Here is a 13,715-nt window from a genome sequence, read left to right as displayed (position 1 = left end):
TCATGCACACGCATTTATTCTCTCTTGTGGGGGGAGGGGCTTAGGAGACTGTTTTGGGCTTCAGCAGAAAGGGGGGAGGGACTGAGAAGATGTAGATGTTCAATTTTTTTGGCTAAGTCCTGGATCTTCACAATCCTACCTAAAGCACCTTTAAAGCATACACTATGCACAAAGTTGTTTTCACTTAACAATTTGCAAACTCATCTTTGGAAGTGCTACATATAAATAAAGGTTGTTGTTGTTGTTTAGAGTTATAGGGTTTAAAAGGCTACTTGCCATTTCTGCCTCAGCCATCTTACTGTCTAACAATTGAAACACTCTCTCTTGGAGGCCTATTAATATTACTATAAGTAAAAAATTTAGTCAATGGCTAGTACATTATTTGGTGCATTACTGCTCCTACACTGAAGGGGGCAGCACTGTCTCAGGTGGCGCTTTCCTTCTCTACACACAAACACAACCTCGGCTTCCGGACAGAAGTTTTCAAACAACACTCGCTAGTCAGCTAGCTAGGCGTTAAATTTTTTTTGCTCAGGGAAATACGCCAAACTTTGCCGAGTTTTGGGTAAGATTTGCTTTTGAAAATCAATGTATTAATTTATTTATCCCAGCTTGCACGTGTTTTTGGTAACTTTAGAATATTTAGCTTGGCTTTGTTGTTAGGGAAGCGGCTATCCAGCAAGGATAACATGCTAACAGCCTGTTTGCTTTGTTTTATACATCCGAGAGGTGCTAACGCTAACCGGCTGAGTTTGCTCTTGTTCCGATTTTAGCCATGTTGTGGAATATCGAGATGGACGAACAATGTTCCCTTTAACTTAAATTAATCGCGTGTTAATCGGGCCAAAATCGACAGTAACTTCAACTTTTTTTTTTTTTTTTTTTTTTTAGCTAGCGGGCTAGCCTGTTGTTAAAGCAACCAGCGATGTCAGCGAGCTCCAAGAGGAGAAGAGCCACTTCACCCTCCAGCAGTGTTAGCGGAGGGGGGGACCTCGATGATACCTCCTCCTCTACACCTGGAAGTGGAAGAAAAAAAAGAAGGATATCTAATGTTCCTCCGGTAGATACGGTAAATGCGCTTTGTATTTGTATGTTTTTGCACCAGGCTTTGTATATTTTTAATCGATCTTAAAATAATGTTACATTTTCTCTTATTCAATATGTGTGCTTTAGTTAACAGTTGTGGGATTTTTATTAACGTTACTTGTTCCATCCAGATTGCTGTATGCCATGAGCTGTTCAATGCTGTCAGGGATCACAAGGATGACCAAGGCAGGCAGCTTTGTGAAGTTTTCCTCAGGGTACCAAAGAGAAGGTATGGTAACATAAAGTTAAAGGCCCGAGTAAAGCTTAAAATTGGCTAAAATAATTGTGGGTGGAACTGTCCAAGATAACCCTTGTAGTAAACTTGGATACCAACCATCATACGCTGTGCATGTCATATTGAGATTTGACAGTCTGACTGGTGGGTGGGTCTCAGACATAAGGAGATTACAGTGATGTCTGATGCTTTTGTTCTCTTTCAGGAATCAGCCTGATTATTATGAAGTGGTTTCCCAGCCAATTGATATGACAAAAATTCAGTATAAACTGAAGTCAGAAGATTATAATGATGTGGAGCAGCTTACTGCAGATTTCCAGCTCATGTTCAACAATGCCAGATCATTCTACAAGGTAGGGAGACAAAAAGTACTGTAGGGCTGTCCTCCACTGCTAAAGAAATTCTTAGTCGACTAATTGATTAGTTGATTTAACCGACTGATCTGTAAACTGAGTTTCGCCACAAACAGTCATGCAAAAGCACCACTTTTAAATCCTGTTTTTATCACAGATGTGCTAATAAATTTCTTCGAAATAAGTCGTTAAGCATGAAAAATGATTAAAAACATGACTAATTGACTAAAGAAATCTTAGTCGAATAAGAGCAACACAACCGATTATTCGACTGATTGACTAAGAGGGGGCAGCCCTAAAGTACTAGTACAGCATTTATTTCACTGTAACTGGAGAATTATTGTGTTAAACCATATTTTCAAAAATGTATATGTTCCTTTTCAATTTTAACAACTCAGAGTGACACTGAGGAATATCAGGCTGCATGCAAGCTGTGGGAGGTATATTTGCAAACAAGGAGTGAGTTTGTGCAACCTGGGGACGGAGATGAGGATGATGAAGATGGAGATGATATGTTGGATAATCCAGGAATGTCCACTGAGGATGAGGTACATTATTTTCCTATGTATTTATTAATGTTTTTTAAATGTTGGAGGTGCTTTTGTGTTAAGTAGATTAATATGCTTTTTATGGAAATGTGTGTTGTTACAAATAACAAGGACCATAGAACTAATATATGCATATTTATCCTTTAGACCCCAACTGGCAATTTGAAGGAGGTGCTTGAGCAACTCTTGGAGGCTATAGTGTCACATGCTGATCCCTCAGGGCGCCTGGTCAGTGAACTGTTCCAGAAATTACCTTCCAAAATGGTAAGTCTTTGGACTTCAAATACTGCCCCTGAAATTGTTACGCATTCTTGACATTTACAGGCCCGTCTGTCTTTCCCAGCATTACCCAGACTACTATGCCATTATAAAGGAGCCAATAGATCTGAGAACGATTGCTCAAAGAATACAGGTACTGACTGATTGCTTTGTCGTGCATCATTCATCTTTAAAAAAAAATCTTTGTTGTTTTATTATAGCCAGCACTAATTTTACTTTATTTGCATAGATCGGATTCTATAAAAGTGTCAATGCGATGGCCAAGGACATTGACCTGATGGCCAAAAATGCCAAAACATACAATGAACCAGGATCTCAGGTTTTCAAGGTAAACTCTTTTTCTTGTTTTTATTTTTTGATGTAACATCCCAAATATTAACAATTGTTCTCTTTTGTATTGTATAGGATGCTAACACCATAAAGAAAGTCTTCATCCAGCGGAAGACTGAACTTGAACACGCTGAACCCACTAAATCTAGTCTACGCATCAGGTATTAAACTACAATTGCATAGTTTTTAGTGTATTATTTTTGTCTCAAATACATATCAGCAAAGCACTCCCTGACAGAAAACAGATTTTACAGAATCTACATGGTGAATGTCTTGTGTCTTTACTGTTACTATTCAGGAATCGCAGGTCTGGCCATGGGGACCGACTGTCTGGAGTCAGCGTAGCTCTTCACTATGGCTCAGAGAGTGAGGACGACCCTGTGCTCTCTGGTGAGCATTAGCGCTTTGGGCTGCAGAGTAATCTACCTTGTGTTTGTGTTGGAAAAAATAACAATTTGTGTAAATGTTTGCAGGCTCTGTTTGCTACGACGAGGGAGAGTCAGAGGCAGAGAGTCAGAGTTCTAGTATGGAGATGAGCAACCCGATCTTCCAGCTGTTTGAAGCTGTGAGGGGTGCCAGGAACAACCAGGGCCAGGTCTTCTCCGAACCTTTCCAGCACCTGCCCTCTCGCAGGGAGTATCCAGACTACTTTCAGCAGATCAAGCAACCCATCGCTCTGCAGCAGATTCGGTAAGGAATGACCCTTGAGTAGATATGTTGAGCAGCATGATGATTTTTTAATTACACCTAGTGGTGTGGTAGATGCACATTTTACCAGCAAATGACAAGTCCTTGATAACCTTTTTTGATCATTTTTAAGGGCAAAAATGAAGAATGGCGAGTATGAAAGTCTGGAGCAGATGGAGGGTGACCTCACTCTGATGTGTGAGAATGCAAAGCGCTACAACATGCCTAACTCAAGCATTTACAAACGGGCCTTTAGGCTTCAGCAGATCTTGCAGGTAAGGAAATGCTGGCCGGTTCTGTTGGAAGATGTTTTTATTCTAGTTAAGCCAAGAATGACAAAAATAAAATAAAAACCTAGCCATAATTTGACACAGACAATGAAGCATATATCAGAAATAGCCCAGTGAATGTAATTGTCCACTGAGGTATCCGTCTGTCTGTTGATCCGTCTGTTGGTGTAGGCCAAAAAGAGGGAACTTCTCAGGAGAGACGATGAGGATGGAGACAGCATTCTGTCATCTGATGCAGGGAGCATCAAGAGGAAAAGGTATGCAGGTTTTTCTCTCTCCTTGTGGAGATTTAATTGTTTTAAATTTTGGATCCATTGCTATTTCTCTTAAAAAAATAAAGAATCTGTAGTTTGCTTGCGGACAACATAACAAAATGCATCGCTCCTGAAGCCTTGTTTGTTGTCTGTGTTGCCATCCAAGCTCATTCATTGATTCTTTCTTTTTGTAGCCACAAGAAAAATGTCAAAAAGAACCGAATGAAAACCTTATACGCCGCAGTGACCGAGGCTAGGGAGGTTGGCACCAATCGTCGTCTTTGTGATCTGTTTATGGTCAAACCATCAAAGAAGGACTACCCTGACTACTATAAAGTCATCCTTGAACCAATGGACTTGAAGACCATTGAGCACAACGTCCGCAATGAACGCTACGCGACAGAAGAAGCTCTGATGGAAGACATGAAGTTGATGTTCCGTAATGCCCGGCATTACAACGAGGAGGGATCTCAGGTAGACAGTTCATACAGTAAAGTATGCAACGTTAATCTTTGCTATTACTGAATACAAAACAATCTTGATGTGAGCTATATTTTTCTAATCCTACCAATTTTTGGATGGTTAACATAGGTGTATAATGATGCTGATGTTCTGGAGAAGATACTGAAGGACAAGCGTAAGGAGTTGGGACCTCTGCCTGAAGAAGAAGATGTGGGATCTCCCAAACTGAAACTAAGTACGTTTGATCACTTCACTATTTTTGCATGTTTTAGCCCATTTATGTTAAATCGGATACATTTTACAGCATTGCTGACAATTTTCTAAAATATACACTACCGGTCAGAAGTTTGGGATCACTTAGAAATTTCCATTCCACCCCATTATAGACAGAATACCAGCTGAGATCAGTTGCATTGTTTTTTTTAATCAGGGCAGCAGTTTTCAGATTACATTATGTGCTTACATAATTGCAAAAAGGTTATCCAGTGTTTTCTCAGTTAGCCTTTTAAGATGATATCAGATTAGTAAACAGAATGTGCCTTTGGAACACTGGATAAATGGTTGCTGATAATGGGCAATGTAGATATTGCATTAAAGATCAGCCACTTCTTTCTCGTTGAGAACCCTTTTGCAGTTATGTAAGCACGTAATGTAATCTGAAAACTGCTGCCCTGATTTAAAAAAACAATGCAACTGATCTCAGCTGGTATTCTGTCTGTAATGGAGTGGAATGGAAATTTCTAAGTGACCCCAAACTTTTGACCGGTAGTGTACCACAACATTATAGCTTTTTCTAACCTTCGAAGCAGCCATAAGATTAATTTCATTATGGTATAAAAATGAACTCACAGAGGCTCCCAATGGCAGCTGTGAAAATAATGGTGACCCGAGAGACTATTAGGTCTTTGCAGAGGTCTGCACTCTATTGTGGGTCCTCATGTTGCCGTTTATACCACAGTTTCTATGCATCATTTTGATTTTACAGTTATGTGTCTAATCTTAAGTGTATTTTTTTGTTTATGTAGGAAAGAGTGGCGTTTCTCCAAAGAAGTCCAAATACCTCACTCCTCTCCAGCAGAGGTTAAATGAGCTCTACGATGCTGTGCGAAACTTCACTGACCGTCGAGGTCGGCGTCTAAGCACAATCTTCCTACGTTTGCCATCTCGTGCCGAGTTGCCTGACTACTATGCTACAATCAAGAGACCCATCGACATGGAGCGCCTGCGGAGCCATATGGCGGCCGGCCGTTACCAAGACGTCGAAGCCCTGGTGGAGGACTTTGCTCTCATGTTCAACAATGCCTGCATTTACAATGAGCCGGAGTCTCTGATCTACCGGGATGCTCTAGTGTTGCACCGGGTGCTGCTTGAGACACGCAAGCAGCAGGAGGGAGGCGAGGACTCTGGGCCTCCTGCTGTGGGACCTCTGGTGCGGGAGCTGATCAGGAACCTGTTTGTGTCCGTGCTGGGCCACCAGGATGAAGAGGGCCGATGCTACAGCGACTCGCTGGCTGAGATCCCCGCTGTGGATCCAGACGCGCCTGAGAAACCACCGCTTAACTTTGATGTCATCAGGATGAACGTAGACCGTGGCCGCTACAGGAGACTGGATGTCTTCCAGGAACACATGTTTGAAGTGCTGGAGAAGGCAAGGAGGCTACACAGGTATATCAACTTATTTTGGAAAGGCTGTCTGAGGCTATGTCAGTGATAGACTGCTCTGTTTAGTCTCAGGACAAAAAACAAAAACAGTCATCTAATTTCTCTTGTTGCGAAACAGTAATTTTCAATAGGCCATTAACCATTTACACTGGATGCATGACATCACTTTTACCAATATCCAGTTGCACAAAAAAGTTGTTTGGATCCTTGAAGCATTCTCTCATGCTGACTAATAACTTCAAGAGCCCTTTGATTTTTTTCTAAATTTGTCTTTTTGTTTACCGTTTACAAACATAATTTGGATAATATGATGTGTTATGACGTCCAGTTGGTGGATTGGGTCCAGATTTATGAGTCAGCATTAACATGTTGTTTTTGTTTAAGTATTTGTGTAAAATGTAACTAAAACTAATTTCATTCTTGAAGACCAGCATACTGGTCCTTAAGCCAAAACTGTGTAATATTCTCTATTAAACAGCAAAGCTGTGTTCACAGTGTTTATGTAATCTCTTTTTTTTTGCATTTGCAGGACTGACTCTGAGATATTTGAGGATGCAGTGGAACTACAACAGTTTTTCATTAAGATCAGGGATGAGCTATGCAAGAATGGAGAGATTCTGCAGTCGTCTGCACTCATCTATACATCAAAACACCTGCACAATGAAGTGGAGCAGGAAAAGAGGGAGAAAATTCCCAAAGAGGTTGAGGAGGACAAGCTGAAGATGGAGGAAGAGGAGGGGGATAACAAAGGTGCGTGGGTGTGATAATTAACTGGTATGAGGAATATGTTAAAATGTTGATGTGCTTTTAATTTGAAATCATTATATCTATATATACTCACTTAAAGAGGGTGAGAAAGCCAAGGACCTTCCAGGAGAGGCATGGCAGTCAGAGTCTGAGACGGAGCGTGTGTACAGCCAGGACTGCAGCTTTGAAAACAGCACCTATCATGTGGGGGACTTTGTCTATGTGGAGCCGTCAGAGCCGAAACTGAAGCCACACATCGTCTGTATTGAACGCCTGTGGGAGGATGAAGCAGGTAACACACATCAAGAATTGGCAACTTGGCAAAAAATCATGATCAATTAGCCGTTAGTGTCAGAATGCTAACGGCACTGTAAACGTACTGTCATAAACAGCAAATGTAACTTTTTATGGCAAAAAAAATAAATCAGTCAAAGGCAGAATTATTATAACAAAGAACATTAAAGTACCTTTTTTTATTTTATTTTACTTAATACATTTTTGCAAATACAACTTTCTTATATTGATCATTTGTTAATGGCTTGTGTGTAAAGGTGGGAAGTGGCTCTATGGCTGCTGGTTCTACAGGCCAAGTGAAACCTTCCACCTGGCAACACGCAAGTTCCTGGAAAAGGAGGTCTTCAAGAGCGACTACTACAACAAAGTGTCTATCAGTAAAGTTCGGGGCAAATGTGTGGTCCTGTTTGTAAAGGTAAGACCCTCTACAACGTGACCCACACATAAATGGTTGTTTTTGTTTTGACACAAGGATCTGTTCACCAAACAATGGCTTTTTCTCTGTAGGATTATTTCAAAATGCAACCTGAGGGCTATAGAGCCGAGGATGTGTACATCTGCGAATCCCGCTACGCTGCCAGGAACAAGTCGTTCAAGAAGATAAAGATATGGGCCATGCCTGTGAGCTCTGTGAAATTGGTCCCTCGGGAGGTGCCGTTGCCCGTCGTCCGTGTTGCTTCTATGTTTGCCAAACCTGACCAGGACAAACTGACAATTTCATATGCAGGCAGTGGCAGTTTTGTGGACAAGGTGAGGTGGCGACACTATATTTTCTAGGGTTAGGACATGGCAATGCATCATTTGTTCTATAGTCTGGAATAATTTTTTTATTTCCGACATAAAGATAAGAATACTTGATGTCCTTGACTACAGGGAATTTGCTCTAAATAAGAGCTTTTATAGTTAGCCTGGTTGACACCAGACCCTTCTCAGTTGTAACTGTGAGTGGGTCTGGGGAACGTTCATTCACAGCTCATTTCCAAAGGGGCGTCACCAACGGACGCCGCTCAAATGCATCTGGGTGCAATTGGATAGTCCTTCAACCAATCAGACCAACGATCCGGGTGATGTAGCAGCGACAGCGGCATCAATGGGTTGCTGCTCCTCGGTGGCCTTCATGTTGAATGTAAACAAAAAGCTGCTCGCCGTCGCTGCGCTATCGTGTAAAGCCCGCCTCAACGGTTGTGATTGGTGCCTCGATTTTGAAAAATTGGAAATGGGCTCTTGGCCGGACTGACTTGTAGAGCAAATCTCAAATTTGTCAGGGTTTTACCAGGCTACCTTATAGTTCCTCTGAGCTCCTTATGATCCTGTGTGAGCCTTTTTAATTTTACTTTTGTGGAAACTGGGTCATTGTGGAAGCAAATAAAAGGACACAACAAGACAAATTATAGGTACAGATAACGAGGTGGTTTCAACCTTCAGTATTGTGCTGCCTTTGGCCTAATCCCAAAAGGCCTTCATTATCAGGACACTGGCCCTCTTATCAACTTCAGTTAAAGGATAAGGCTGGTGTCCAGGTCTAAATGAAAAAATGAAATCTACAGTATAGCGTCGCCAAGCAAGAACGCTGTCAGCCAGCTGACTACAGGGAATTCATTATCAAAGTGCGGTAGCAGGCAAGTCTTGACAAGGGGCACGGTAGCAGAGGAGTAGTTAGTTCCAAGTATGAATGTTTGTTTGTCACCTCTGTGTGTCCATGTTTATCTGTTTAGGAGAGAGAAGATGTCCCTATGGAGATGAGTGGAGGCGAGCCCGGCTGTCAGTATTATGAACAGTTACGCCACAACAACATGTGGTTTAAAGTGGGAGACTGCGTTTACATCCAGTCACATGGTCTGTCAAAGCCCCGAGTTGCCAGGTGGGTGAAGCTATATTTTGCCTCTTCAGTGTAAGAAGGCCTCTCTTTGAAACAGGGTCTGATGTGACATTTGTGCCTTTATAGCTATTGAGTTATTAACTATTGGTAACATGGCTCCCTTGACTGGGCTGCAGGATAGAGAAGCTGTGGGTGCAGAGTGGAACTACTTTCTTCTTTGGGCCCGTCTTCATTCATCCCGAGGAAACGGAGCACGAACCCACAAAGATGTTCTACAAGAGAGAAGTGTTTCTGAGCCACCTGGAGGAGACCTTGCCCATTACCTGTGTCATAGGTATTGCTTTGACAACTTGTGTTCACACATTACAGTCAGCCAGTACATCCTTCATGTCATGCACTTAAAGGAATTGTTCAGTGTTGTGGGGAAAAGTTAGGATGTCTGGCAGTGAGTTAGATAAGAACATTAATATCACTTGCATATCTGTCTGTTAAATATAAGGCCAACAGCCAGCTGCTGGTTAGTTTAGCTTTGTGCTTAGCACAGTTAGTTCACCAACTCCACCGGAAGGTGAATAAGCATATTTCCCAAAATGTCAAACTATTCCATTCATCTGCCTTTTCTTAAATTGACATTACTACATATATTATATTACAGCTACAATTTCTGTTTTTTTGTTTTGTTTACATATGAGGCTTTTTGACCTCCCAATGTCAGTGGGAATTATTACTCAAGTAATTTACCAACAATCTAGTTAATAAACAAAGTTTGATCCTTCCTGTCTGCTCTCCAGGCAAATGTATGGTGTCCTCCTTTAAGGACTACCTGTCATGCAGACCTACCGAGGTTTCAGAAGAGGATTTCCTGCTTTGCGAGAGCCGCTACATTGACACAGAGAAGCAGATGAAAAAGTTCAAGGGTCTGAAACGCTTCTCATACTCTTCCAAAGTGGTGGAGGATGAGATCTACTATTTCAGGTTCGTCAGTCAAGCGGAGCGCTTCTTCTGATTTAAGGCGGTTTCTTGCCCAGTCTGATTTTTTGGTTTGTTTTCTCTTGGGCTGGTAATTTCACATAGGAAGTTGATGGTCCCACAGAAGGAAGCATCGCCTCTTCTGGACAAGAAGATCAGTGAGCTTGAGGTTAAACTGGCAGATATCGAGGATGATGATATGGAAGATATGGACGACGACGAGGAGGCCCCCCAGACGCCTTCTATGCCTCAGATGCAAACCCCTCTTGCAAGTGATATGGACACCATGCCATACACTCCTTCTCAGGTACCCATACACCTCCAAAGACCTTAAACTAAGAAGCGCAAATCTTATGTCCGAGGGCTTCAAACCTCTGGTACCAATATTAAAACTAAGACCGGTTTGTTTTTCTAACTTGCATCTTTGTTTTTCATGAAGTCCACTCCTAAGGTGAAGGGATTGTCTAAGAAGGAAGGGGCCAAGAGGAAGATCAACATGAGTGGCTATATCTTGTTCAGCAGTGAAATGCGTGCAGTCATCAAAGCTCGACACCCAGACTTCTCGTTCGGGGAGCTGAGTCGACTCGTGGGCACCGAGTGGAGGAACCTCGAGGCGACCAAGAAAGCAGAGTATGAAGGTGAGAGGAAGCAATTTGTGGGTGTGAAAGTTCTCTGACGTGAACTGAAGTAAAGACGGGAATTTTTTGTTTGATTTCAGAACGTGCAGCCAGAATAGTGGATCAACAAGAGCGTGACAGACCACCTCAGAAGCAAGCGTCCCCTAGAGCAGGTACCCCCATAGGGACAATGATGGGGGTGGTGCCTTCGCCTAGCACTATGGGAATGATAAACCAGAACATGACACCTGTGTCAGGTAACCCCTCTCAGAGGCAGCACGAGTGTTTGACAACAAGGCAGCAGGGAAATGAGGCCGGGCTGTTAAAAACCGTAATCCTCTTAATTTTCTAACCATTTGAAACTTATTTATCTCAAACCCTACATTCTTAAAACAAAAGTTTTCTTCTTTTGCTGCTGTTTCACATTATTTATGTTTTTTTATTATCACTAGCTTCATACCTGAAAGTGCATGAAAATTGACTGCATGATTTATTTTTAACCATGAATAATTTTCTTTTCAAGAATTTCATTTAATTTTCATGCTTGTTTTGCCTGCTAACATTCACAGACCCATTTGTATTGTCTGCCCCTTTCGCACACTGAAACTTTAACATCATCAGGTCTGGTAAATGGTGTGTGTGGCAGTGTTTTTTTTTATCTTTGTCCACACATCTCTTAATGCAGCAAACGTCCGTGTCAGGTTTCCTATGACATTGCATGACCGTCCGGGATATGAACGTTTGTTTTTTGTCAGCACGGCTGGGCAACAAAAGATAGTTGTACAGAAGTATATTACAGAAGATTGACATTTTAAGAGTCTACCTGGATAATTGATTTAAATCCTAATTTAAAATGTATCAGAGTTTAGTCAAATATATGATTAGCTTGGTTGCTATGTAAAACCATAATTAAGTAAGAACATTGTACCATGTTGCTAGCTTTACACAGGGATATTGCTGCTTCTGTTTACATTTGTCAACGTTTAACTATTCCTGAGCAAACACAGACATTTGCCAGAGCATTTGTGGCTTAAGGTGCATGTGTGAAAGGGGCCACTGTGTGCAGTAGTAGTGCATGTTATTAGAGGTATTAGCTCAGCTGCATGTCATTTATGCATGGATCTGTTGTTGTCCTCTCCTTGCCCTCTTCCCCAAGGCATGATGGGAGCTTACGGCCCACCTTACATGCCCATGCAGGGCCCCCATGAGGGCTTGTTGAGTGTGGCCCCAATGTCACCTCACCCTGCAGGGGGGGCCCTCCTGCCTCTTCATCTCCAGCAAGGTATGCCTGGGTACCCTGGCATGCCTCATCAGGGTAAGGGCCACTGTCCTAGCCACACCTGCTCAGTCACATCCAGTCGTGTCTCTCCTGCAGGAGGGGTTTACCTGGTCCACAGGCTGCACTGCCTAATCGACTCACCTAGCAGTCAATGCTCTCTGGTCTCAAACAACCTCTCTCAAAGTGTACTCACATGCCACACCTAAAACATACAGGATCCACATACACATTTACAGATATAATGCATGTGAAAACAAGCTACTAACATTTAACTGATATTCAAAACCTTACATTTTCACAAGTCATTGTAAAGCATTATTGTAGGTCTTAACATAAAGCAAACCAGCATGAGTTTACGACAGTTACTAAATGCACAGAAACAAAATATTGTCATTTAACAGGTATGATGGCCGCAGGTATGAATGGCATGGCAGGAAGTCCTGCAGCAGGAAACTTTATGCAGCAGGTGAGCCCCAGTCCAGAAAATACTACTCAGTTCACATACTTTTCAACTTTATATAAAATTCAGTCATGCAGCGATTGCATTTTCGCTGATGGATGTTACAAGATGGAGTAAAAATGCATACATATTTATTATGTATAGCATATTATTTTTAGGATTCAATATTCCACATGTTGTCCACATGCTAAAACGTATATTGTCATTGTTTGATTTTAGCCTGGGATGTTCAGCCCAGGACCACATGCTCCTCCACCATATCCTGGACAGGGCCAACCCTCACACCTGCAGCCCACCACTCCCATGTTTGTGGCTCCACCACCAAAGACCCAGAGGGTGCTCCACTCAGAGGCCTACCTGAAGTACATTGAGGGCTTGAATGCAGAGTCTAACACTGTCAGCAATTGGGACCAAACACTCAAAGGTGGTGTTCCTTAAGTCATCTTTTAATTTGGAGTGTGTGTAGACGCGTTCTATTGGACACAATATTGACAGTCCTGAAACTTATTATTTCACAGATTTCCCCCACAGGATTTGATTAGGTGTGTGTGTGTGTGTGTGTGTGTGTGAGACAGTGTGTGTGTGTGTGACAGTGTGTGTGTGACAGTGTGTGTGTGACTGTGTGTGTGTGTGACAGTGTGTGTGTGACAGTGTGTGTGTGACAGTGTGTGTGACTGTGTGTGTGTGTGTGTGTGTGTGTGTGTCATAAATGTATTTAAATATCACTAATGCAACAGGTATTAAAATTGTAGTAAGTAATGGATTAATTTTATTATTAAGCATAATCAGCTCAAGTGCCTCTTGTTTTTGTGTGCTTACAAAAAGAAACCTCATTCTGCTAACATAAGGAAACATGAATCTGCCTGTTAAATAAGTACTTTAATCCAAAACTTTTCTTTCCATCACAGCTCAAAGGCATGCTCACCTGACCAAAGAGCAGGAGAGCCGACTGCCAGCTCACTGGCTGAAGAGCAAAGGAGCCCACACCACCATGGCGGATGCACTGTGGCGCCTGCGTGACCTGATGCTGAGAGACTCTCTGAACATCTGTCAGGGATACAAGCTGTAACCTGTAGGACTAACTACTATAGCCAGCTCACCCACTGCTCTAATCTTCAAGCTATGGAGTTTAGGAAGGATCATAGACCATAGAAGCAATATTTTATAGGGAATCATGATCAACTTTATATTTATTAGCTAACATAAAGAGCTTGATAGTTATTTGTGTGTGCATTTTTTTTTACACCACAGGATTAATTGTGCTGCAAAATCAGTGTTCTTTTGGCTTATTGAAACTACCAAAATAAAATTCTGAATAACGTTACTCTGTTTATATTATTATTA

General features: G+C 42.0%; 1 protein-coding gene across 4 annotated transcripts; it reads left to right on the top strand.

The window, feature by feature from the left end:
• Positions 1 to 420: 420 nt before the first annotated feature.
• Positions 421 to 13,695, top strand: pbrm1l (polybromo 1, like). Of its 4 annotated transcripts, none has more exons than XM_028575333.1 (30): positions 421 to 565; positions 892 to 1,069; positions 1,218 to 1,315; positions 1,527 to 1,674; positions 2,073 to 2,222; positions 2,370 to 2,486; positions 2,566 to 2,634; positions 2,731 to 2,829; positions 2,907 to 2,992; positions 3,130 to 3,221; positions 3,305 to 3,521; positions 3,652 to 3,793; positions 3,980 to 4,065; positions 4,257 to 4,536; positions 4,654 to 4,759; positions 5,550 to 6,189; positions 6,716 to 6,936; positions 7,034 to 7,225; positions 7,485 to 7,642; positions 7,735 to 7,977; positions 8,943 to 9,088; positions 9,223 to 9,380; positions 9,838 to 10,021; positions 10,121 to 10,322; positions 10,455 to 10,653; positions 10,734 to 10,805; positions 11,789 to 11,947; positions 12,313 to 12,377; positions 12,591 to 12,795; positions 13,280 to 13,695. In XM_028575333.1, exons 2-30 carry the CDS (start codon positions 926 to 928, stop codon positions 13,438 to 13,440), a joined length of 4,839 nt encoding a protein of 1,612 aa, XP_028431134.1. In that variant the 5' UTR covers positions 421 to 565; positions 892 to 925; the 3' UTR covers positions 13,441 to 13,695. The 4 variants fall into 4 exon arrangements, with proteins under 4 accessions (XP_028431134.1, XP_028431133.1, XP_028431137.1 ...); XM_028575332.1 differs by having other exon boundaries at positions 10,734 to 10,889; XM_028575336.1 differs by lacking the exon at positions 11,789 to 11,947.
• Positions 13,696 to 13,715: the final 20 nt, after the last annotated feature.

The sequence above is a fragment of the Perca flavescens genome, chromosome 4 (assembly GCF_004354835.1).
Source record: "Perca flavescens isolate YP-PL-M2 chromosome 4, PFLA_1.0, whole genome shotgun sequence".
In the NCBI taxonomy this organism is placed as follows: Eukaryota; Metazoa; Chordata; class Actinopteri; order Perciformes; family Percidae; genus Perca; species Perca flavescens.
The sequence above is the reverse complement of the archived record's forward strand: the minus strand, read 5'-3'. Positions and strand labels throughout refer to the sequence as shown.